General features: G+C 39.9%; 1 protein-coding gene across 2 annotated transcripts; it reads left to right on the top strand.

Annotated features, from left to right (window-relative positions):
- Positions 1-1228: 1228 nt before the first annotated feature.
- Positions 1229-23068, top strand: LOC139910171 (cholinesterase-like). Of its 2 annotated transcripts, none has more exons than XM_078284359.1 (11): positions 1229-1482; positions 14748-15062; positions 15897-16131; positions 16306-16438; positions 16620-16771; positions 18031-18217; positions 19655-19965; positions 20448-20657; positions 20766-20923; positions 22248-22413; positions 22650-23068. In XM_078284359.1, the coding sequence occupies exons 2-10, from the start codon at positions 14756-14758 to the stop codon at positions 22340-22342; spliced, it is 1788 nt and encodes a 595-aa protein (XP_078140485.1). In that variant the 5' UTR covers positions 1229-1482; positions 14748-14755; the 3' UTR covers positions 22343-22413; positions 22650-23068. The 2 variants fall into 2 exon arrangements, with proteins under 2 accessions (XP_078140485.1, XP_078140486.1); XM_078284360.1 differs by lacking the exon at positions 1229-1482 and adding an exon at positions 13404-13429.
- The last annotated feature ends 287 nt before the right edge of the window (positions 23069-23355 follow it).

Genomic DNA, 23355 nt, shown 5'->3' with positions numbered 1-23355 from the left:
GGCTAATTTGGTGCATGTGTGTCCATACGTGTGAGCATGTGGTTGTATGTGCGTTCTTGTAAATGTTTGTGCGTGTGCACGTGTGTAAGCGCATGCGTGCCTATGAGTGTGTATCCATGTGTATGTGTCGCGTCTGATGTGCGCCACGTCGTAACTGGCTAATTGCTGTCAGAAGCCAGAGGGAGGATATGGTGGTACTCATTAGGGAAGCCCAGGAATTCCAGTCCCACAATCTAGATGTTCTCTAATGGGTCGACTCTCGATCCTGTTTCTAGCCAGTGCTCCCACTGCCACCATTATAAACCCCATTCTTCAACCAGGAATCTCAGCCTAGCTCTGCTGTGATAAGTAGTCTCATAGTTCAGCTTGGAGATGTAGTTGCTAAACATCTAAGCTGGTTACCAACTTTTTTTTTTCTTTTCCAACTCAGTGATTTCTATTTTTCTATTCTATTTTTATTCCTTGTTTATAATTTTATTTATTAAGTACTGAATTGTAAAATGAGGTTACATGATAAAGGCACAACGTGAGATATGCTCTTTACAAGTTTCATTAAAGCACCTTAAAAACGCTCTTTGCTCCAAATATGTATACACACATACATGTGCAAGTGCGCGTGCACACAAACACACACATACACATACACACAGTGACAGACAGACAGAGAAAGCGAGACATAAACCAATATCCTTCTCTGTGACACCATGATTGGATATTTACTATCTCATTTCTCCCAGCTTACACACAAGAAATGAATTAAATGTTTTCATTTTTTTTCACTGCTCATCCCTGTCTTCATAATGGCAGATTGACATTAAAAGGGCGTGGGTGAAATGAAGTCTTGTGTGTGTGTGTGTGTGTGTGTGTGTGTGGTTGGGTGGGTGGATGTGGGGTTGTGTGTGTGTGTGTGCATTCCAGTCCCAAGCCTGTTTTGATGATGTTAGAATGAGAGAGAGAAACATTCTCTCAAAGGCTCCTATCAAATGCCTGTCAGTTCTTCCTTTAACCACCTAATCCCTGATGGCGCGTGGTTATGGCGAAGACTGTGCCGTCTCTTCTCAAACAAACTGTTTACCGCCCCTCTCTCTCTCTGTCTCTCTTCCAAACCTCCTGCTGAGCTCTACATGTCTCTAAAGAGCCAGCCCTCCCAATCGCTCCCTCTCTCTTGGGTTGATGTCCACTGTTAAAGTTGGCTCATGTTTAGAAAGAGTAAATGGCAGAGAGAGAGAGAGAGAGAGAGAGAGAGAGAGAGAGAGAGAGGGAGATAGAGAGAGAAAGAGAGTGAGAAAGAATGCTTTAAGCTTTGTGTATATGTGCACCATCTTGAAAACAATAGGCTACAACTTACCAGGGCGAGAGATGTGGGGACTTTTTCACTGACCGACGCTGTATGGAGCTAAAATTCACTCTAAAGTATGTAACCACACTCAGAGGAACTGCAAGACAGTAATCACAACTGCACCAAGAATTTTTTAACTGAAAGTAAGTAACTGTAACTGTATTCAAAGGTAGTGCAACTGAAAGAAAACATTTGGAAGTGTGAATCTTAGACACATATGTGTTTTTGGTGTTAACACAAACAGAAATTGCACACAAACCATTGCAAATTGTAATCATTATAGTAACTTGACTGTGAGTTCTATAGCAACTGCACCAAGAGAAGAAATTCAAGTCTGCCTTTAAATTGTGCAAACACATCAATATTTAGCACTCACCTGTAAGCTGAAGTGTAGGCCGAAACCTTCATGTGTTTGCATTTGTTTTTGTGGCTTGCATGTGTTTTGGAATTTGCATTGTCTCTGAATTTGCAACGTTTCTCTGTTAATGTATTTGCTTTCACATTCTGCAGCGTGTTTCTTCTTTTGCAGCACATCTCCATTTTTGTATTTGCTTTGGATTTTCGTATGTGTTGTTGAATTTGCATAATTTCTGAAGTTGCAATGTATTTCTCTTAATGTAATTGTTTGGGCCCTTGCAGTGCATTTGCACCCATTGGAATGCACCATGGTTATAGGGTTTCTGCTGCTAGATTTTACTGTGTGCTCCTATTTTTCTTTCTTTCTTTTCTTTTTTTTTCAAATCAGGAGCATCAGTGCTCCCTGGCAAAAAGCTTATCATAGAGCCCTGGCCAATGCACTATGTCCTTGTAAATTGTGTAACAGTTTCAATTTTGGGATGATATGTTAACAAGTTAGTGGCTACAATAAGCTAATGTTGGCTCTACATATGTTATTATAGTTAGCTTTCTAAGCTAAACTTAGCTCAGCACTCTCTTAGTAGATTAAATCAACAGTGTTGAGTTGTCAGTGGTGGAGTCTGGTAGATACATTTTACAGACCACTTGATTAAAAAACAGTCTCAACTATGAAGTCTACTGGGCCCAAAGTACTACAGGTTATATTTGTGCATTTTGCGTTGGGTACTAAGGGATAATCACTACATCATGCATGTTTCACTCCCAACTGATTTAGTGCAGTAAGTTGAAGCAATGACAGAAACGATGCAGTGTCACAATTCAAAAATAATGTTTTTATATGGAACCCAGATTAATGTACTAACTCACTTAAGACAAAAATATTAATGGTCCAAATGACATCTATCCGATTGTTACCTCTAAAACACACACAACGCATAACCTGCTTTTTATGCATCTCGGTCAATAATGGAGGTTATTATGTGGCAGCTAACACTTAACGTTGTTACATTAAATAGACACGTTTAAAAAGACAGTTTGAATAAATAGGCTATTATAATTCAGTACAAAGAACTCACAGTACCACAGTACACACATAAGGACAAGCGTTTCATGAAACATAGGCCTACTTTACCTGACACAACCATCTAGAATTAAGTTGTGCCATCTAGATAAACCTACTGAACATCTACATTAGTTTTTAAAATCAGGTAACACTATATTGCCGAAGCCCTCACTCAAAGTGTTAATACTGTTGCCCCACTAAACAATGATGAGTTCTCAAGGTTTAGCTAACAAACACAGCTTGCAAGCTAACCTAAAAAGTCTAGCATTCTCACTCTCAAAATACCATCCTCTCATCCTCTCACCATGGTATAGAAATTATTGTCAAATAAAACTTTTTGACGTCAGCCTCTTCCAAATCCAGAAACTGCAATTACGAGGAAACAACACAGTGACTGCTTGATCCAGCCACCAAGACATATTCATATAGTCAGACCTCAAGTGTTTACAAGAACTAAATTGTTATTTTGCGATGTAATGTCCCTTTAAAACTACAAAAACATGAATAAAAAAAGCAAACCTTTGAGCCTCCATTTCAGTGGTGAGGACCAAAGAATGTTTTTATCCTTGTAAAAGCCAAAATACGTCCTATCCTGCTCCTCAGTTTTTTCTTGAATGTCCACATTGAGAACCAGAGCCAAGCAGCTCTAAGTGAGTCTGACACAGCCCTCCAAAGAAGGGTATCAATTCAGATTCAGATATAAAGTGGTGCGCATTAATGGGAATATGAGTATTTAGGCCAAATGTGTAACACATTTTGCCAGTAAACATGGGAACTTCTAAGGCGCCTTTTTGCTTGAGGAACAATGCCAATGTTTATGTCACTGGTACAACTTCCCTCTAGTATGCTAGACAGAGATTTGTGAAGCCATGACTGACCATTGTACATTCAAGATGAAAGCTAATAATTTGTATGTCTTACTTTCATATACCCACCTATTTTTGAGGGTGTTGACTTATTGAAAGCTAACTGCACTTCTTATGACTATATAAGATGATGAAGCGATTTGTGCTGTTTGTAAATAAATTACAGTTTGTAGTTCAGTTTTAGAGTGTCTTACAGTCCTACTTCATTTCATAACTGATGCTGGTGTAATGAAGGTAGAAGTTGGCAGGGTGTGTTAGTGAACTGGTTGTGTGGCTCTCCAGAGGGCATGTAGTGACATATTTCATATAATTTTTAATTCGAATAACAAATATTGAAATTGAGCCATTCAGTCAATATTTGTTATTCTAATTAAAAAATGTTCACATGACATTAATTACATAACTAAAAAAAAGGGATGGTGAACTTTGGTAGTACCTCGGGTTGTGAAGCTTCCTGGCCATGATTGTTGTTATCTGTTGTTCCAGTAGAGACGATTGGAGAATTGTGTTTTTTTCTCTCTCCATTCACCACCATTATATGGTGAAACAGGTCATAAAGATAAACATAAGACAGTGATTCACTTAGAGACATTTTAGCAGGATTACTAGTTTTTTTTGTCTGAATCTGCTTTGTTTGAGCTCATTTATGTGCTATAAGTGTGATTTTCAGACCTGTTTCGCCATATAATGGCAGTGAATGGAGAGAGAAAAAAACACAGTTCTCCAATAGAGAATCACCGCTTTTGGGGTTACATCATGTCCAGGAAGCTACACAATGCAAGGTACTACCAAAGTTCACCATCCTTTTAATATTGAAGAAATATCGAGGATACCATTGCCTGCGCTCTGGAGAGCCATCTGACCACCTCACTCACTCTCTCTTTCACACACACACACACACACACACACACAAAGCTCATGCACTGACTAATACACATTCACACACATGGCACTAAAAATTCCTAAGAAAAGTTTACTTTTCGCCCCAGCTTTGGCCTCGGGATAAGTGGAAAAGGAAAGCAAAGATGACAAAAACAGACAGAGATAGAACAAGCAGATAAAACGGGCAGTGTGAGAAAGAAAAGAACAGGAAATAGGACATAGTAATGAAGAAAAAGACAGTGGCAGTCTCTCCTTGCATGTCAGTAATCATAAAAGGAACTATATAAAATTACTAAAATTGGATTTCTCACTACCAATTGCCTAATGTCTGGTTCCAGGCAACAGAAGTGATGACGTCAATATTTTACATGGGGAGATTTGAGGAGGAGAGGGGTTGGCCTCTTACTTGTTGACACAAAATATGTAATTATATAATGAGAGATTAGAATGTGCAACTCTAGTTAGCTTTGTTCAGCCTCTCAATGTAAAACAGCGATTTTCAGACAGCGACATCTCCACCGTTTCACAACCAATCTCAATGCCATTTCAAAGGTGGACTCGCATGGCCACTAGCTCACCATAAACATAAAAGATCCCAGCAAATGACCCCTCTATATGTCCGTCAATACATGGCGGAGTGCCTCTCATGGCTGTGGACTTTATTAAATATTAATGGGAGCTCAAAATTCTAACGTTCTACTGATTCTGAGCCCATAGAGATAACACAGTGAAAAAGTTTGAGTTAGCCACATTTGATGCTTCAGAGATCAAAGGAATTTGAAATTTGAAAGAACTTTAGAACGAACGACCGTTAGTAAGCTAGAACAGGGATGCTGGAGTCTGAGCCTGCTGCTGCTCTGTCTGTCTAGCTAGTAGATGGAGGTTTGTTTGGGCTTCTCTACCATGGAGATGTTGTAGGTAGCTTACAGATGAATAAGAACCTGCAACCTGCCAAAACTGCAACACTTCTACCAGACAAATGCTGCTGGCATTAGTTCATATTGGTAAATGTAGATGCAAGGGCGTAACTGTTGTGTGACCATTGAGGGGAGTTGAAATGCATAGACCCCGAGAACACCAACCCTCTAGGTGGGTCTGAGGGCATGCCCCCCCGGGAGATTTTATTTTAAAGAACAGCTGTGAAATTATCTATTCTGGTGAATTTTAGGGGGAAAATACTGATCAAACCAACAATTCAGAAAGCCACCCCATTGTTCAGTTACTGAATAAATTATATTTTATGCATGCTAACATTATTAATTACATTATATTATTGATATTGTCTCTGCCACCTAAGATCTGCCTCCTAGCTGGGTCTATGTTTCAGACACATACTATACTCATGTGATACTGTTGTGTATAATACTGCCACACTGCCTATATCTCGAGGGCTCTATTCACAAATGTTGCTACCAAAATGTTCAATATCAGAGTTCACCCATGGTCATTTCATCAATAAGCCACACTTCATTGAGGTGAGAGGATTTTTAATGTTTTTGTGTGTCAAAAAAATATTGAACTTATTGATGTTTTTCTTCTAGACTTTTATGCTATTAGTATCTCTTTAAACAATTATCAACATTGAAAAGTGTGAAGGGAGAGCTATAGTTCAGATTTTCTCACTGGGCCACAACATGTGGTCGTTAGCTTCAATAATAGTAAAAATGCTCTGCTGGGGAAGGTCATCACATTCACTTCAGGGTTGGTCATCACATGTGAAATGTCATTGATAAGGCTACAAAATATGACTTGCAGCTACCAGAGGTTTAACAAAACATAGCAATGTTTTATTATAGTCTCCCATATATTAAATGGATTCTTGTATAAAAAAAAACTAATTGCTGCAGAAATGTTTCAATTGATAGATTTTGTGACATACCTCATTAGCTAAAAAGGTACAAAATAAAGCCAGGCCAAATGGGAGTTGAGACACATTAACTCATGAAATTAATGCAAGCTCTGATAGCTCTCAAACTGTTTGTGTGTGTGCATGCTTGAGTGTGCATATATGGGTGTGTCCGTTTGTATCTCAGTAGAGTCTGTGGAGCATCTGTTGCTTGTTGTCTGTCCTCGTCTGTCGCTGTCTCTGTGTTGCAATTGAACATATAATGAATTAATCTAATTGTTGCTAAGTTGCAAAAAACAGTACTTTCTTTCTCTCCCTCCCTCAGTCCTTCACTCACACCCTTCTCTGTAACTCCCCGATGAACATAATTAGAACTAAATGGACAGAGTCTTAAGAGAACTGTCTGTCTGTTTGTCTGTCCGTCCGTCCGTCTGTCTGTTCATCAATAGAAGTATATGGACAGAGTCTTAAAGGAATAGTTCACCCAAAAATGAAAAAATCATTATGTACTCACCCCCATGCCAGTGGAAAATTGTGTAAAGTTTGTTAGTCCATACAACAGTCCCAGAGATCCCCAGAAGAAGTACATTGCAGCTTTCTCCAAAACAATTGAAGTTACAGGAGACCTGTCTTCAGAGTTAAAAAAAATAACGGAAAATAACCATAAAATGGCTCCATGCAGCTCTCCCAGCGTAATCCAAGTCTCTTGAAGCCAAACGATCCCAAAGTGAAACGACAGACATTTACACCTTCATTTAGCTGAAATCACCAAAACACGTCACGTTTGCGCGCACCCCGGCCTCGATAGGTAAGACGAATTATCAGAAACAAGACTTCCGGTTTGGCCATTTAGCCATTAAAATAAAAGCGCAAGATATTAAAATAGGTAGAAATACTGTTTTAAACCAATTACTTTGTATTTAATCGTCAAATTTAATAAGTGAGCACCCATATTAATGTTTAATGTCCTAATGTCCACTTTAGTCTCTGTTCTGTATGTATTCTGCACAGTGTAATACATGCAGCGTTATAGTTAGAAATGGCACATTTTATGGCATTTTATTATTGTTATTATGACATCCCCCTCCCCCCCAAAAAAAAAAAAAATTATGCCCTTGTGTGGACGGACAGTAGGTTGACATTACCAACTGCTAAGACTTACACAACAGTGCACACAGCACACTAAACATTTCATTTTGAAGCAGTAGCTTCAAGTAATTCAACAATACATTTAGCCTACCACTGTGACCAAGAGTCAACTCCTGTTATTTAAGGCCTGTTGTTCAGTAACTTGATTGACAATGGAACCAAAGAAAATGTGTATCTGTTAAATCTACAGTTTGGCAATTTGTACCTTCTATCCAATGGCATCAACTCGTAGTCTTTATGAAGAACGTGATTAGGGTCAGCCACAATTTTTGGAGCCTGTCTAACTACTGTGTCCTCAAACATGTCCTGCAGAGAATTAATAACTTCCACTAGCAAGTTCTTGGATCTGATTCATAGAATATTTTACTTCATTTTATTTCATTGGTATATTGTTAGGGTTAACAGTCATATGTTCATACCCACCTAATATCACACAGTCACTGTCCCATGTCAAAATCCAGGATTGTATCTTGAAAATCTTGATAATGAAGAGAGTCTTAACTTCTATAGGAGAGACATTCCCATTTTCAGAAATTGACACTGAATGCCATAAGAACATATTAGATGTGTGAACATTGTTCACAACATTGTTTATTAACGCTCATCCTACCAACTGGGGTACCCGCAGACCCCAGAGGTATACTTTTTGTCATATCTCTGCTTTATTCTATCATTCCAATTTTTCATGACTTTGTCAATCAATTTGTTCCTAATGACTTCATATAATTGTTTTCTGTTTCTGTTTTAATTAGTGCTTTTTAAAAATACCAATGTATTGGGGTCCTGGGGGACCCCAGTCAAAAGCACCCAATTCCGCCTATGCAGTTTTAATAGATGGAACTATTTATTGAGTTCATGTTTGCCATGGGTCCTAATTTAAAGTATCACACACTATCAGGGGGGGTAGGGGCACTCTGTCAGTCATTTTGAAGGAGACAGACACAGATGCAGCAGACACAGATTTCCTCATGTGCTCTGTCGACGACCCTAAATACTGCTCTTCCTAAGGTAAGATGATGTTCAAAGTCAGAAATACAATACATCATTTCATAATAAAATGTTTTATGACTATCAAATTAAATGTTTATGTTCTATTATACAAGATAAGACTGTAAAATAGTGTGTCATGCACACTATTTTGACATCAGTGTTTGTTTTTTAGGCAACAATGGCAAGCAGATCAAGACTGGCCAGATTTGGCGTTGCTGAAGTTATGAGACAAATTTTTAATGAGGAGAGCTCTGAGGAGAATGATGATTCAGGGACTGATTATGAGGATCATGTTTCAGAGGCTTCTGAATACAGTGACACTGAAAATGCACCTGAAGCTCACCCAGACACTGCAGGGGCCACCGAGGCTGACCCTGACATTGCAGGACCCTCAGCACTTCACATCAATACCACTGAGCCACCACTGGTTGAATGGAGACAAGAAAGGGGAAGGGCTAGAGCCAGGGGTAGGGCTAGGGGTAAGGGTAGAGCTCTAAGCAATGCACGTGGGCAAAATCATGGCATAGAGTATAACGAAGCAGCTGGAGCTAGAGAGAATGCCAATGACAGACCATATCGTGGCAAAAATGGGACAGTGTGAGAAAAAAATCCTCCACCAGCAGGGCGAAGACGTGCAGCTGACATCATCACAAATCAACCAGGTATAACAAAGGCAGCAGAGTGCAAAACAAAGGAAGAATCTCTTAATTTTTTTCTGACCCCAGAGATGATTGATGTTATAGTGCGTGAAACTAACAGAGAAGCTGAATGAAGAATCAGGGAATGGAATGAGAGTCATCCCACCAACATTAGTGATCAATGGAAAGCAGTGGATGACACAGAAATAAAAGCAGTCATTGGCCTTTTGATCATAGCAGGGGTGTCTAAAGATAACCATGAGACTGTAGATTCCCTCTGGTCAGAGACTGACTGGAAACCTGTGTTCACTGCAACTATGTCCAGAACAAGATTCCAACACATATTGAGATACATGAGGTTCGACAACAAAGCAACAAGGGGAGAGCGAATGGCAACAGACAAGCTTGCCCCTTTCAGAGATATATGGACCATGTTTGTAGCCCAGCTCCCAAAGTACCTCATTCCAGGCGCAGACATGTGTGTGGATGAGCAGCTTGTTGGTTTCAGAGGCAAGTGCAGTTTCCGACAATACATCCCATCCAAGCCTGACAAATATGGGATAAAGATCTGGTGGAATTGTGATGCAGAGACCAGCTACCCTCTCAAAGGTGAGGTATACCTTGGCAGACAACCTGGACAAAGAGCTTGTGGGGCCTTGGTTCCGTTAGCTGAAGCCTTACTAGAAGATGGACTGACATATGTTGGCACTATCAAGTCAAACAAGCCACATATTCCAGAGGAGATGAAGGCTAACAATGACAGAGAGATCAAAAGTTCACGGTTTGGCTTTCATGGGCAGCTTACCATGGTGTCATATGTACCGGCAAAAGGAAAAGCGGTACTGGTGCTGTCCTCCATGCACCATGACACGAAGGTTGAAGGTGAGAAGCAGGAACCAGAGATCATACTACACTACAATGCAACCAAAAGTGGTGTGGATAATCTGGATCATCTAGCCAAAATGTTCACAACCAGAAGAAAAATAAACAGATGGCCGATGGTGCTGTTTATGAACATGGTAGATGTTGCTGCCATCGCTGCCTTCCCAGATTGGAAGTTTTCAGAACGTGGCCAACATCGCCGAATCTACCTGAGACAGCTGGGGCATGCCCTGGTCATGCCACACATGAAGAGGAGAGCTGATACTGCCACGCTCCAAGCCCCAATCCGAGCAGCAATGACCATCATGGGAGTGAGGAAAACTCCACCTGCTGCTGTGGACGTCCAACGCTTAGCTGGAAAATCTACTCGAAAAAGGTGTTGCCTTTGCTCCCGAAACACAGACAGGAAGGTCCTCCTGTCACATGCCAGTATGCCCTGAGCATAGCATGAGCCAAATCGTGTGCTATAACTGCCTGTAGTGTGTGGTGTTCATAGTTCTATGTAAACACCATTCATTTTACATTATGTACAAATTGAAAAACCTAAATTTGAATTACATTTATTCAACCTTTATTTTGACAGGGGGTCATACTGAGACCAAGGTCTCTATCTACTTTTGTATTGAAAGACAAATAAAAATAAGAATTGTTGAAGTTTAAATGACTGTGGGTTTATTTCAATTATTTTATATTGGGGTCAAAATGACCCTGGTTGGTTTCACCATATACATATAACACAAATAATGTTTACTTGAAATTACTGAAAACTAAATGATACCAGAATCAAAGGATGGATAAATAAGCTTTTAAGTACTGATGTGGATTGTACTTGGGATAAAAGCTGCAATTTGTATTAAAGAAAAGTATATATTTTCGTTTTACACAATATGCAAATTAACTGTAACTTTCCTAAAATAATAATAATCTTTTTTTTTTTTTTTCAGATGACATTAATTACATAACTAATAATGTTTTGAGAAGAAATAAGTTAACATTTTGCTATGACGGTTGCTTCTTACAGTAGTTTATTCTTGGGGTCCCCAGGGACCCCAGTCAGTAGTCCTTGTATGTTAAATATGTTGGTAGGATGAGGGTTAAATTAAGTATTTAATAGAGGTGTTTGATTTATACTTTTTTTTTTTTTTATTGAACAAATATGTTTTGCCAAACGACACTCACTAAAGTATGGGGCAAATAGTCCAGATGGTGGCACTGTAGCAGTGGTCTAAACTTTAAAACATAAAAAGTCAACAATAGGCCTATGCTACAGTTCTGCAATTTTCAGAGGTTATCGTCCCAAACAAGAGAGAACTTTTGAACACTGGTACCTATGCTTAAGTATGAAGTCCAGCACTGCACTTCCACATACTTTCACCTAGAGACTCCATTCAAACTTTAAACTTGAGAACCAGAGCCAAGCAGCTCTAAGTGAGTCTGACACAGCCCTCCAAAGAAGGGTATCAATTCAGATTCAGATATAAAGTGGTGCGCATTAATGGGAATATGAGTATTTAGGCCAAATGTGTAACACATTTTGCCAGTAAACATGGGAACTTCTAAGGCGCCTTTTTGCTTGAGGAACAATGCCAATGTTTATGTCACTGGTACAACTTCCCTCTAGTATGCTAGACAGAGATTTGTGAAGCCATGACTGACCATTGTACATTCAAGAGGAAAGCTAATAATTTGTACTTTCATATACCCACCTATTTTTGAGGGTGTTGACTTATTGAAAGCTAACTGCACTTCTTATGACTATATAAGATGATGATGCGATTTGTGCTGTTTGTAAATAAATTACAGTTTGTAGTTCAGTTTTAGAGTGTCTTACAGTCCTACTTCATTTCATAACTGATGCTGGTGTAATGAAGGTAGTAGTTGGCAGGGTGTGTTAGTGAACTGGTTGTGTGGCTCTCCAGAGGGCATGTAGTGACATATTTAATATAATTTTTAATGCAAATAACACATATTGAAATTGAGCCATTCAGTCAATATTTGTTATTCTAATTAAAAAATGTTCACATGACATTAATTACATAACTAATAATGTTTTGAGAAGAAATAAGTTAACATTTTGCTATGATGGTTGTTTCTTACAGTAGTTTATTCTTGTTTAACTCTCTTTTCGTGCTGCACAGCAATCACACGCATTTTCCCCAGAAAATGCTCCATTCTAGTTAAGTCTAACTAGTCCCACATACTTTGCACAAATTACATGAAAATCTCCACAGGGCATCCTTAGACAAGCAAATAAAACTAACGTGGGGTTTTTAATTTGATCACAGATTGAGCCCACAGCGCATCAAAATGTTTTACTGTAAATGGTACTGTAAACAGCTACTGCAAATTCTTGCAAAATAAATCTCCAATGTTCATGAAAAAAAAAAAATTGCAGTCATGGTAGATGATGTATGTAAAATTTCATAGCTGTATCTCAAAAAAATAATTTTGACTGTAATTTGAATTCTGCCCTCATGTAAGCTATCACAGGCAATGGAAAATAGAGCATCTTTAAATATTTTTTTTTTTGCTCATGGAGCATTCAATCTTTGTAAAGATAAATTATAAACATTTCTATGTTGTCTATAGATAAAATATGCAAATTATTACAATTATATCTTGAAAACTGAATTTTTGACACTAGTTTGAAATCTACATTTATATTAATGGACAGTCATTATCATGCACCCTGGTAGTTAGTCATAGTGGAAAGCCATCTCCTGTCAAGCCACTTTCAAGCTCAAGTTTGTGACTTACTGTTGGTGTTGAAGTTTGTGAGTCCTGGTTGATGCAGAATAAGCATGCATATGCCTAATCAGGCTGTTGTGTGATATAGATATATGTTTTCAAAGATATTTCAAGGTTTTAATGATAATATTCATCTTATTACTTCTTTCTCCAAACGCTTCTTTTTCTTTTCTTTTTCAAGCTGCCAAGCTGTGCAGATATGTGAACTCTGACACAGTAATATTCTCTGTTAATAATTAAACATGAAGATCAGTACTTGCACCGTCAGCAAACTGCAGTAGAATCTAGTTATAATTTATTGGTGAGTAGTAACCAATAATAAATTGGAATGAGCTGCAGTGGTGTGCCTGTGCCGCCAGAACTGTTTATTCATCAAGAGAATAAGAAAGAAAATCTGTTACACTGACCGGTAAAAAAAATAAATAAATAAGGAGAGAGAGAGAGAGAGAGAGAGAGAGAGACTTGAATGTGTACCTCTTTATTCGGTGTTAAGGCTTTGTGTTTAGTGTTTTCAACTGGGCGGGGGGGGGGGGGGGGGGGGGGGGGGGGGGGGGGGGGGGCGAGGGGTGTGGCACATTCACCCTGAATCCACCCTCTCCATCTCATCAATGCTGCGTCCTCATCCACTCCGCGCATCTTTTGGAATCACACAAACTTGTGACTGAGAAGGTAAGCTGTCACCTATAGGCTTTTTCGTTGATATTTACAGTTCATGAATGATGGCTTTGCTAAAGTTGTTGTCTATGAATCGCTGTGTGCGCGCGTCTCTCTCCAAGCCGCGCGTCTCCTTTAATCCCGCTGTGTGAGCCAGTAGAGTATTACACTGGAAGCTTGCCATTTTGTTCAGTTTGGCTTTTATAAAAGTAAAACGTGTTCACAAATGAGTTATATTCGTTCTGCCACTTATGTCTTTATAGCCGCCGATGACCTTAATACAATATGTTTCCAAATAAGTGAGGATTATAATAAGACGCTTCTAAAATGGAAAGTTTACCAGGAGGGCGATCCTCCAAATTGGCCAATCCGTGAATTGGGAGCAGGCGGGAGTTGTCTATTCTATTCTATTCTATTATATTATTTGCGTAACTGGATGTTTGATCTCCTTTGCCTAGCCTGATGTTTGGATTGACCTGCTCCTGCGTTCCATGCGTTTTTTGCGGGCCATATGCCCTTTGACCGGGTCCGATATTAAGTAAAAAGGAATTAAAATGTGAGAGAAATTACATTCTGTTACCTGCCTGAATAATAATAATAGCCTAATAATAATAGTAACAATAACTGCTTGTGTGTGTTTGTCTGTTTTTCTGTCTGTATGTACGTCATAGGTGTGACAAATGCATGGTAGTATTTTCTACAACAGCCTTGAGTGCTTGTGAGTCTAATTATACAGCATCTAAAATTGTATCATGACTTATATTGAGAAAGAAATATAGAAGAGAAGGTCTTATTGACCGCAACATCACATTAAAGTGTAATGCAAGTGTAGACAGTGTGTGAGACTATTTCTTTCTCAGTAGGCCTATCTACCTTTTTGTTTTTTTGTCCTATACACTCAAATACCTTTAGATGTGCAAAACATTTTTTTTTTTTCTTTACCATGCCTTGTATGCAAGTGATCAATATACTCTGGTCCCCGATCCTTCCAAACAAACACAAAAGTTGTGTGTAACAAGATGCAGAATGCATACTCTGTATACTCTACTAACTTACAGTATGTCCATATAAGTCTGTCATCTCATATGCTGTTAGAGGCTTCAGATTGCAGGTCTGTCCAAAATGAGCCAAACAAGTGGCAACAACTGTTTAGCCTCTGCAGGAATATGTTGCCTGGTCGTGTGATGGAGATGATGCTTTTGTATCCTTAAATGGCCTAATGCCATGTTCAACCCCTGTAATGTTTGAATCTAAGCTTAATTTTAATATAATTATGTAAATCATTGATATTGTGTCTGTGTGTGTGTGTGTATTGTGCTTTTTCCCTCTCCAGGATTTTCCATGGCGACAATCTCTCATTACACACATATCACCATTCTTCTGCATGTCCTGACGCTCCATCTCCTCGCTGTTTCACACGCCACGCAGGATGACCTTATAATCAATACCAGGAATGGGAAGGTTCGCGGGGTGCTGCTCTCTGCACCGGGTGGTGATGTCAGAGCGTTCCTGGGAATTCCTTATGGAAAACCACCGGTAGGGAGACTGAGATACCGAGCTCCGGAGCCAGCAGAAGGATGGGAAGGAGTGAGAGACGTCACAAAGTTCCCAAATTCATGCTACCAGCTGCCAGATACATTATTTCCAGGTGGGACACACACTTTGCACATGGATGGACATGTGTATGAATATGTGCACGGATGCACAAGCGCTTACAAACACATGCAGACGCACACACAAACACACACACACACACCCACACACACACACACACACACTTGATTTATGTCCACAATCACAAAAAGTTAGACGTGAACAATAAAAAAAAAATTTTGGATGACTTCCCACTCAGCAAACACAATACGCCTACACAGAGACACATACACACTCATAATCTGATACAGGCATGTTCCCCACCCAAGAGTTGTAAAGGGGGTGGGTCATGGATACAGTTATTTGTAGACAGCCACCTGCCAGGGGCTATTTGAAAACCGATCACAACCAGTAACCAGGCACATGTACACAAGTGCCCAAAACATTGTCCAAATATAGATATGAGAACCCAAATAGATATGGACAGAAGGCATCAGGTGCACTGTTACACACAGTTTTAGACTTAGTAGTGCTCATTAAAAGAGGCAAATATACTAGGACTTTGATTTCATTGATTTAATAATCATGTGTCCCACTTATGTTTCTAGTTAAATTTTAATGGGTCAGATAAGGATATCTATCAATCATTACAATATGCAAGTTTCTCAATCTTAGTCTATCTGTTAATCTTTCACACACCCCAGACTACTGTAGGAAATAGCAAACACCCCTGCACAGACACACACACACACACCGACACACACACACACACACACACACACACACACACACACACAATCAACACTAACTCAATAACAATTTCCAATCAACAGAAATCACCAATCTTTACATTTTCTCCTCAAAATCTCATTTTGACTGTTGTTCCTAGGGTTCAGTGGGGCAGAAATGTGGAACGCAAACACTCCTCTGAGTGAGGACTGTCTCTACCTGAATGTCTGGGCCCCACATCTCAACCAAACCCAGCCGCAAGCCTCGCCATTGGCTCCTGTTCTTGTCTGGATCTACGGAGGCGGGTTCATTTCAGGGACGTCCTCTCTGGACTTGTATGATGGACGCTTTCTGAGCAAATCAGAAGGTGTTGTTGTGGTGTCAATGAATTACAGGTAAAGTCATGGAAGTATTCATAAACCGATTTGATAGAGACAAACTACAAAAATGCTAATGATGAGAGGACATATGTACGTGACTTTAGTAAACTACTTTCATAATATTTATCTTCACTAATCTGCAGTCAACACGTAAATTAAGTTTCTCATTCTTTTTTTGATCAATGATAGACTTGGAGCTCTTGGTTTCCTGACACTTCCTGATAACAAGAATATCCGGGGCAATGCAGGCTTACTGGACCAGCGACTGGCCCTCCGCTGGGTAGCCAATAATATCGCAGCCTTTGGAGGTGACCCTGCAAAGGTGCAACTTCTTTTTTTGTCTTCTATCCTTAGTTTGCAACTGCTGGCATTCTGTCAAAGCAGAGTTTTAGCATTTTATTTTGTTTAATTTTAAAACATTTTTATGATGTCTTATAGGCGACATAGATAGATTTTTTATCAAAAATTTAAGAGAAAAAAAAATCCGTTGCTGTTGTTTCCAGGTGACGTTGTTTGGGGAGAGCGCTGGGGGAGCCTCTGTGAGCTTACACCTGCTCTCCCCAGGCAGCCATGGTCTTTTTCAAAGGGCTGTGTTGCAGAGTGGCCCCCCTAACGCACCATGGGCCACAGTGAGCCAGAAAGTGGCTTGGGACAGGTAGTGTGTGTGCTAGTGCATGTATGCATTCATTTATCCATGTATTCATTTATTTATTGATTGATTGATTGGGTGCCTCACTGATTCATTCATTCACAATTTTTTTGTTAATTCATTCACTAATTCATTAATTCACTCACTCACTCACTCACTCACTCACTCACTCACTCACTCGCTCTATTATTCTCTCATTCATTCAGTTATTCACTGACTCACACTTTATTTAAAGTTGCAGTGTGACACTGACATTAAAATAACACTTCATCAGGCTGTGTCTGTTTGTGTGTACATACCTAAATTATTCCGTCCGGGGGAGTGGGGGGGGTGGGGGGGTATAATACCATTTGCTGTGGGTGTGATCATATGGACACAGCCAATGGTGAGCTGTGTTCTGGCTATCAAGGTCAGGCTAGCAGAGGGAAGTCATAGCCGCAGCGACAATGTCGGGAAGCTGTAAGCAAAAAAAGAACAGCAAAACTAAATGTCTGGCAGGCAAGGCCCATTCAAAATCATGGGTGGACATCGACATTGCTTTTTCATTCCAGATTTTCTGTGTTCACTGTCTGTATTTTCAACACCTGAGGTAGAATGCCAGTTAGCTCAGCCTCAGACAAGATGACGTTTTAAGGTAGACACCCAATCTAGATGAGTGACAAGTGTTGGAGCATGAACTTACAATACATTTGGTCGCCTAAAGCTGAAAAGTTGCAGATTGTAGTTTTAACAATTACAGTGAACTTATTGAAATACCAATTGCCATTACAAAAGTGAGCAAAATGCTCATGCCCATTAACACAAGGGAACTCGCAGGGAAAACATCCTCTTCCTCTCCAACCATCCCAATTCATGAGAAAGAATTGTGCCACTCAGCTCTCTCTGACACAGCTCTATCCCTGGTAAATTGTATTATGTCCACCATAGTGCACATATACACTGGTCAAATTTTCCCACACAATGGCTCTCTCTCTCTCTCTCTCTCGTTCTCTCTCTCCCTCTCACCCTCGCTCTCCCATTGTCTCTATCCCTCTCTCTTCCCTCTTCATCCATTCCGTCATTCCATCATCTTCTCTCCTTCCTTTCCCTCCCTGCCTCTTTATAAATCTCTCTCTCCCTGTTGTTCTCCCACCCTTCCTTCTTCCCTCTCTCTCTCACCCATACTATCTCCCTCCCACTATTCTTTCCTTCCTCCCTTATTCCCTCTGTCACCTTTTCTCTCGCTCCATCACCCCCTCTATGTCAATCTCTCGATCCCCTCCCAGGTCCATGATGCTGGGGAAGCTACTGGGCTGCCCCCTGTCCCCTCCAGCTGATCTGGAGTTGTGTCTGGAGAAGGCTGACCCTCAGACCATCCTAACTAACCAATTTAAAGTTATCACCAAGCCTTCTATCATAGCTCTGCCCTTTGTCCCTCATGTCGATGGGGACTTCCTACCAGATAAACCAGAAGTAGGTGTGTGTGTGTGTGTGTGTGTGCGTGTGTGTGTGTGTTTTCTACGATATTCTTAGTAGTGACCCATGTTTGGACAGCATGTACAGTTATTAATGTAATGAAAGTTGAAAATGAAAATATGCAAATATATGAAATATATCTAAAATGTGTTCTATAATAGCTAGGATTAACCTCTAGTAGGGGTGTAACGGTACACAGAAGTCACGGTTCAGTTCACACCACGGTTTGGACATCACGGTTCGGTACAAGTTCGGTACAACGGGAAAAAAGCAACAAAAAACCCCAAATGCATAAGGCACTATTTCCTTTCATTTATTTTGAACAGACAGTAGTGCAAGTTACAGTTTGTTCCACCTAGTGTCGTATAGTCCCCCCTGGTAGTTGGTACAGCCTGTAGTGTATTACTGTAAGCAGTAAATTGTAAAATGTAAACAGTGAACATACACTCTCACATTTGTCATATTTTTATGTCGGGCTGATAAAAAACAAAAGGTCACAATCGGCTACAAAACAGAAAAGCATCTCTTATGTTATGAAAATACTACAAAATAAATAATGAGTGTTTCAATTACTTCGGCCTAGGGCTGATGCAAAATAAAAGGCAATACAGAACTGAATAACATCTCCTGGTGTGAAAATTCAAAATAAATACAAGTAGTTGGACTTTTTTTTTGCCTAGCTCCGGTGATTGGCACATCTGGGTGATGCCATCGAATATGCGTTAGCATGTTCGATGTGTTTCCGCACACATACCCCACAACTGTTGAACAACGCCGACACACCGTCCTCGTCCGATCCACCACTCACTCTCCATTGCTGTCGTAGTTCACTGGGAACCCGAAATTTTCCCACACAGCTGATTTGAAAGAAGCAGATGGGTCTTCTACCTCCTGTGTCTCATTTGCACTCGTCATAGTGTGACTGACTCAGTAGTAGCTTGAGCTAAGCTTAGCATGGCATGTTGCTAACTGTTTTTGGCTTACAGCTTAAGGTTTCCGGGTGGAACTCGTGCTTGTGAAAGTTGGTTCTGCATTATGTTCATCAATCTTCGCACATACCGCGTATTCTCCGTACGACTGCATGCACTGAACCGTCACGTCCGTACCGTGACGGTTCGGGATGAATACACGTACCGTTACACCCCTAACCTCTAGTGGCTGTTGTAACAATATTCTTGTCTAGTGTTATATAGTGTCACTCCCTGATTATAGCAGTGTTTTCTGGACTTCTGGTGCTGTTCCACTTAACAAAAGTACCAATTTTTATTGAAATGAGCTCCAAGCTTAGACTAAATTGGATGAATTTAGTTGCTGGACTAAAGAAAAACTGGAAGATCTCTGATTTGCCCAAAGTATGTTTATGATTTATCAGTCTGGTCCCGCTCCAGCAAAAAGTCCCCAAAATCCAAACCTCTTCTTTCCATTTTTCTGCAGGTGTTGCTGCGTACTGGTAACTTTCTGAAGACTGAGGTGCTGCTTGGCCTAAACAAGGATGAAGGGACCTACTTCCTAGTATACGGAGTGCCCGGATATGACATCACCAGTCAGAGTCTGATTACCAGGAGGAACTTCGTGCAGGGGATGGTGTTGGCAATGCCAGAAGACAGTAATATCACAAGGGATGCGGCCATTTTCCAGTACACTGATTGGACAGATGAGAATAATGGGACAAAAAACCGTGACTCGCTGGGTAATGTGGTCGGAGACAAATTCTTCACTTGTCCGATGCTAGAGTTTGCTCAAAGGTAAAGAGCAAGGCAGTCATGCGGATGTGGGTTGACTCATGCTTAGAGTTGGTGATGGTGAAAGTTGATGGTTAAAATAACAGAACCAGCCAAAAAAATTCTAAGGCAAACAACAACTTGACGGTTGTGGTGGCCAGTAGTGCACAATATGATAGCAATCGGTAGCTGAGTAGCACCTTAGAGTCAGAAGGAATGGGAAGCTGTGAGAGTTGTTTGCTTTTATTCTTGTTGAGTTCAAACTGCATGGTTTGGATCTTTGGTAAATGCCAGTCAAACATCAGCAAAACTTCGCCACCCCTAGTCTTAAATGAATAGGAGTCATATAGGAAGGGTAAGGGACAAAACAATACATTCCAGTTTCCTATGGTTTCAGGAACACTGAAGTTTGAAATGTGCAAATATGTGTGTTTCTGGTGTTTTTTCTCCCTTTAAACTGTCAGTGCTGAGCCAAAATAGCTCAATATGATCAATTTCTTTTCCAGGTACTCACAACATGGAGGTAAGGCCTACCTGTATTTTTTTGACCATCGCTCATCCACCAACCCTTGGCCAGCATGGATGGGCGTTATGCATGGCTATGAGATAGAGTTTGTCTTTGGAATGCCACTGAATGTCACTCTGGGATACACACAGAATGAAGTGAATATGAGCAGGAAGTTTATGAAGCACTGGGCCAACTTTGCTAGGACAGGGTACGTATCAAGCAATCAATCATTCATTCAATCAGGCAAACTTAGTTGACACACCGTTGTTGCTCCCATGTTGCTATCGACTTGCTATGACTGGTTATTTTCTGTCAGGAACCCAAGCATCAAAGGAGCTGATTGGCCCATTTTCACACCAGAAAAGCGGGAGTATGTCACTCTGAACTACGACCCACCAGAAAAAAAGAGGATGCTGAATGCTCAATTGTGTCACTTCTGGAACGACTTCATACCAAAAATACAGACTGTCTCAGGTTAGAGTTCACACTCACACAGCTACACACACATCTACAGACACACAAACACACACATAAAGACATTACACAATCTCTCTCTTTGTCTCATTCTTGCTTTCTTTCTCATGCACATTTATTCTCTGTCTTACATACATGGGAATATTGTCAACCATATGCTATCTATCTATCTATCTATCTATCTATCTATCTATCTATCTGTCTGTCTGTCTGTCTGTCTGTCGGTCTATCTATCTAGGGCTATTTCTCACACACATTCACACACGCACACACACACACACAGAATTCTTTATAGTCATCTGTAGTAGGTGGAAGTGCGTCAGACCCTCCCAGGGAGGCGTTTTGCCTCGCTTAGCCTGTGGAGGAGATTTGTACCCTGGCTAGTTGCTGCTCTACTCCCCCTCCTCTTCTCCGCAGCTCTGGAGGTCTGAGTGGGAGGAGGGTCAGTTGTCACTTCACTGAACACTGATCACACACTGGGTGAATAATACTCATACATCCCTCCACTGAGCTCATTATACACACACAAACACACACACACACACACACACACACACACACACACACACACATACATCTGCACTTGGCTTATTTAACATATAAAATCTGCAGCCCTGGTGGCTTGACGATAGATTGTGACAAACTTTGGCTGCTCTTACAAGTGCGATTTTAGGCTCCATGTATACAAGACATGTAGCGGCAATTTTCAGGTCAAGATGGTTGTTATTCAGCTACTTAGTCTCAATCTCAAACTCAATAATTCAAATGTGTCTACTTGAGTTATTTCTGGTAAGATTGTTAATGTAAAAATGTTTCCCAGGTTATTGTTCTTTGTTGGTTAATGGTTGCTTTCACAAAATCATGAAGTGCATTTCATGGGCACTGACATAAAATTTAGTGTAAACACAAACGAATAGACAAGCATTAAAATAGACACACACACACACACACACACACACACACACACACACACACACACGAACATATATAGAGCAAATGGGGATTATAGAAACATGCAACTGACAATTTCAACACTAAAACATATTAAGTCATATTAATATAATACATACATATTAATATATAAATGGAAGTATGAAAACATCTTCAATCCTCAGTCTTCAAGTAACACATTTCTACTTAATATGTTCTAGTGTTGAAATACAGAAGGTGGAGCACAGCAATGTTTGGATGATGATGTGCAAAAAGACACAGTTGCGCATTCCCCCAAACACACATTATGCACAAATTGTATTGCATTCAATGATCCTTTGTGAAAGATTATGAAAATAAAGGTGTGTCTCTCCCTCTGTGTCTGTGTTCTTAGATGATCGGCTGCCATGTGTTCTTGCTGATGGGACTGTACTGCGCTGTAGCTACACATTCCTCCTCATGTTGCTGCTTTTTACTTTAACCTACTGAAAGGCTGAAGAGAGCTGTCTTCCATACAACAGTGCTATTATGGCCATTTGCAAATGATTTACCGTGAAAATGTAAGTTGAGAGAGAAAAGAGAATTAGTTTGTTTTACCAAATTTTTAAGTAATCTGTTTTGTTTTAATAAAACAGTTTAATCATGCTCCCAATTTTATGCTTTACTTTTTACTTCCTGAAAATGTCCTGATTTTTTTTTTTTAACTTTATTATTGTTACTATTAAAGTTGATGTAGGCATTTTTTTTTTAAACAATTTTGGTAATATTTGGTGAAATTCTGTTTACAACCCAACAGCTATCAGTAAATCACATGCTCCTGTCTCTGTGACTGTCCCACTCCCTGTACTCTGCCACTCCAAAATCGCCTAAATCTCAACAACCAATCAGGACAGCTGTCTGCAAGGAGGCGTTCCTACTGCCTATCAATCACACACACGCTCAGCTCAGTCTTGTTTTGACCATACTGTAGCTATGGCTTTGACACTGTGGTAGCTATGTGTGACAAAAAATACTTTATTTTGCTGGCGAATGTTTCAGTAACAACTAGAGCTGTGTTGCTGTATACTTTAAAATGCTTGCTCATTTCATGTTGCCTACCCCAGCTTTAATATATTATTCTGATTTTCATGATTGTGTTGTATCTCATTAATGATCTTCCTATCTTGTAAATCATTTTGCACTGCAATCACAAAAGGTGCTATATAAATAAAATTTGATTGATTGACTGACAAAGTTGGTCTTTGTTTTTGGTGTCATTATCTTTGGGGTCAATTTGACCCCATTCAATGTTTAACGTCTCTAAATAAATGATTGACATCATTTTTTTTGCTTCATATTTAATGACTTTTCCTAAATTAATGGGGACAACTGGGTAAACATAAAATTAACATGATGATATGTTTTCAATGTCCTGTACACATTTTGTATGCATCGGTGTTCTTTGGGGTCAATTTGACCCCAAGCGGTTTTAGCTGTATAAAACATATAAGAAATATCAACAT

This window comes from Centroberyx gerrardi, chromosome 6, assembly GCF_048128805.1.
Source record: "Centroberyx gerrardi isolate f3 chromosome 6, fCenGer3.hap1.cur.20231027, whole genome shotgun sequence".
Lineage (NCBI taxonomy): Eukaryota > Metazoa > Chordata > Actinopteri > Beryciformes > Berycidae > Centroberyx > Centroberyx gerrardi.
This window is presented reverse-complemented; position numbering and strand designations above follow the sequence as displayed.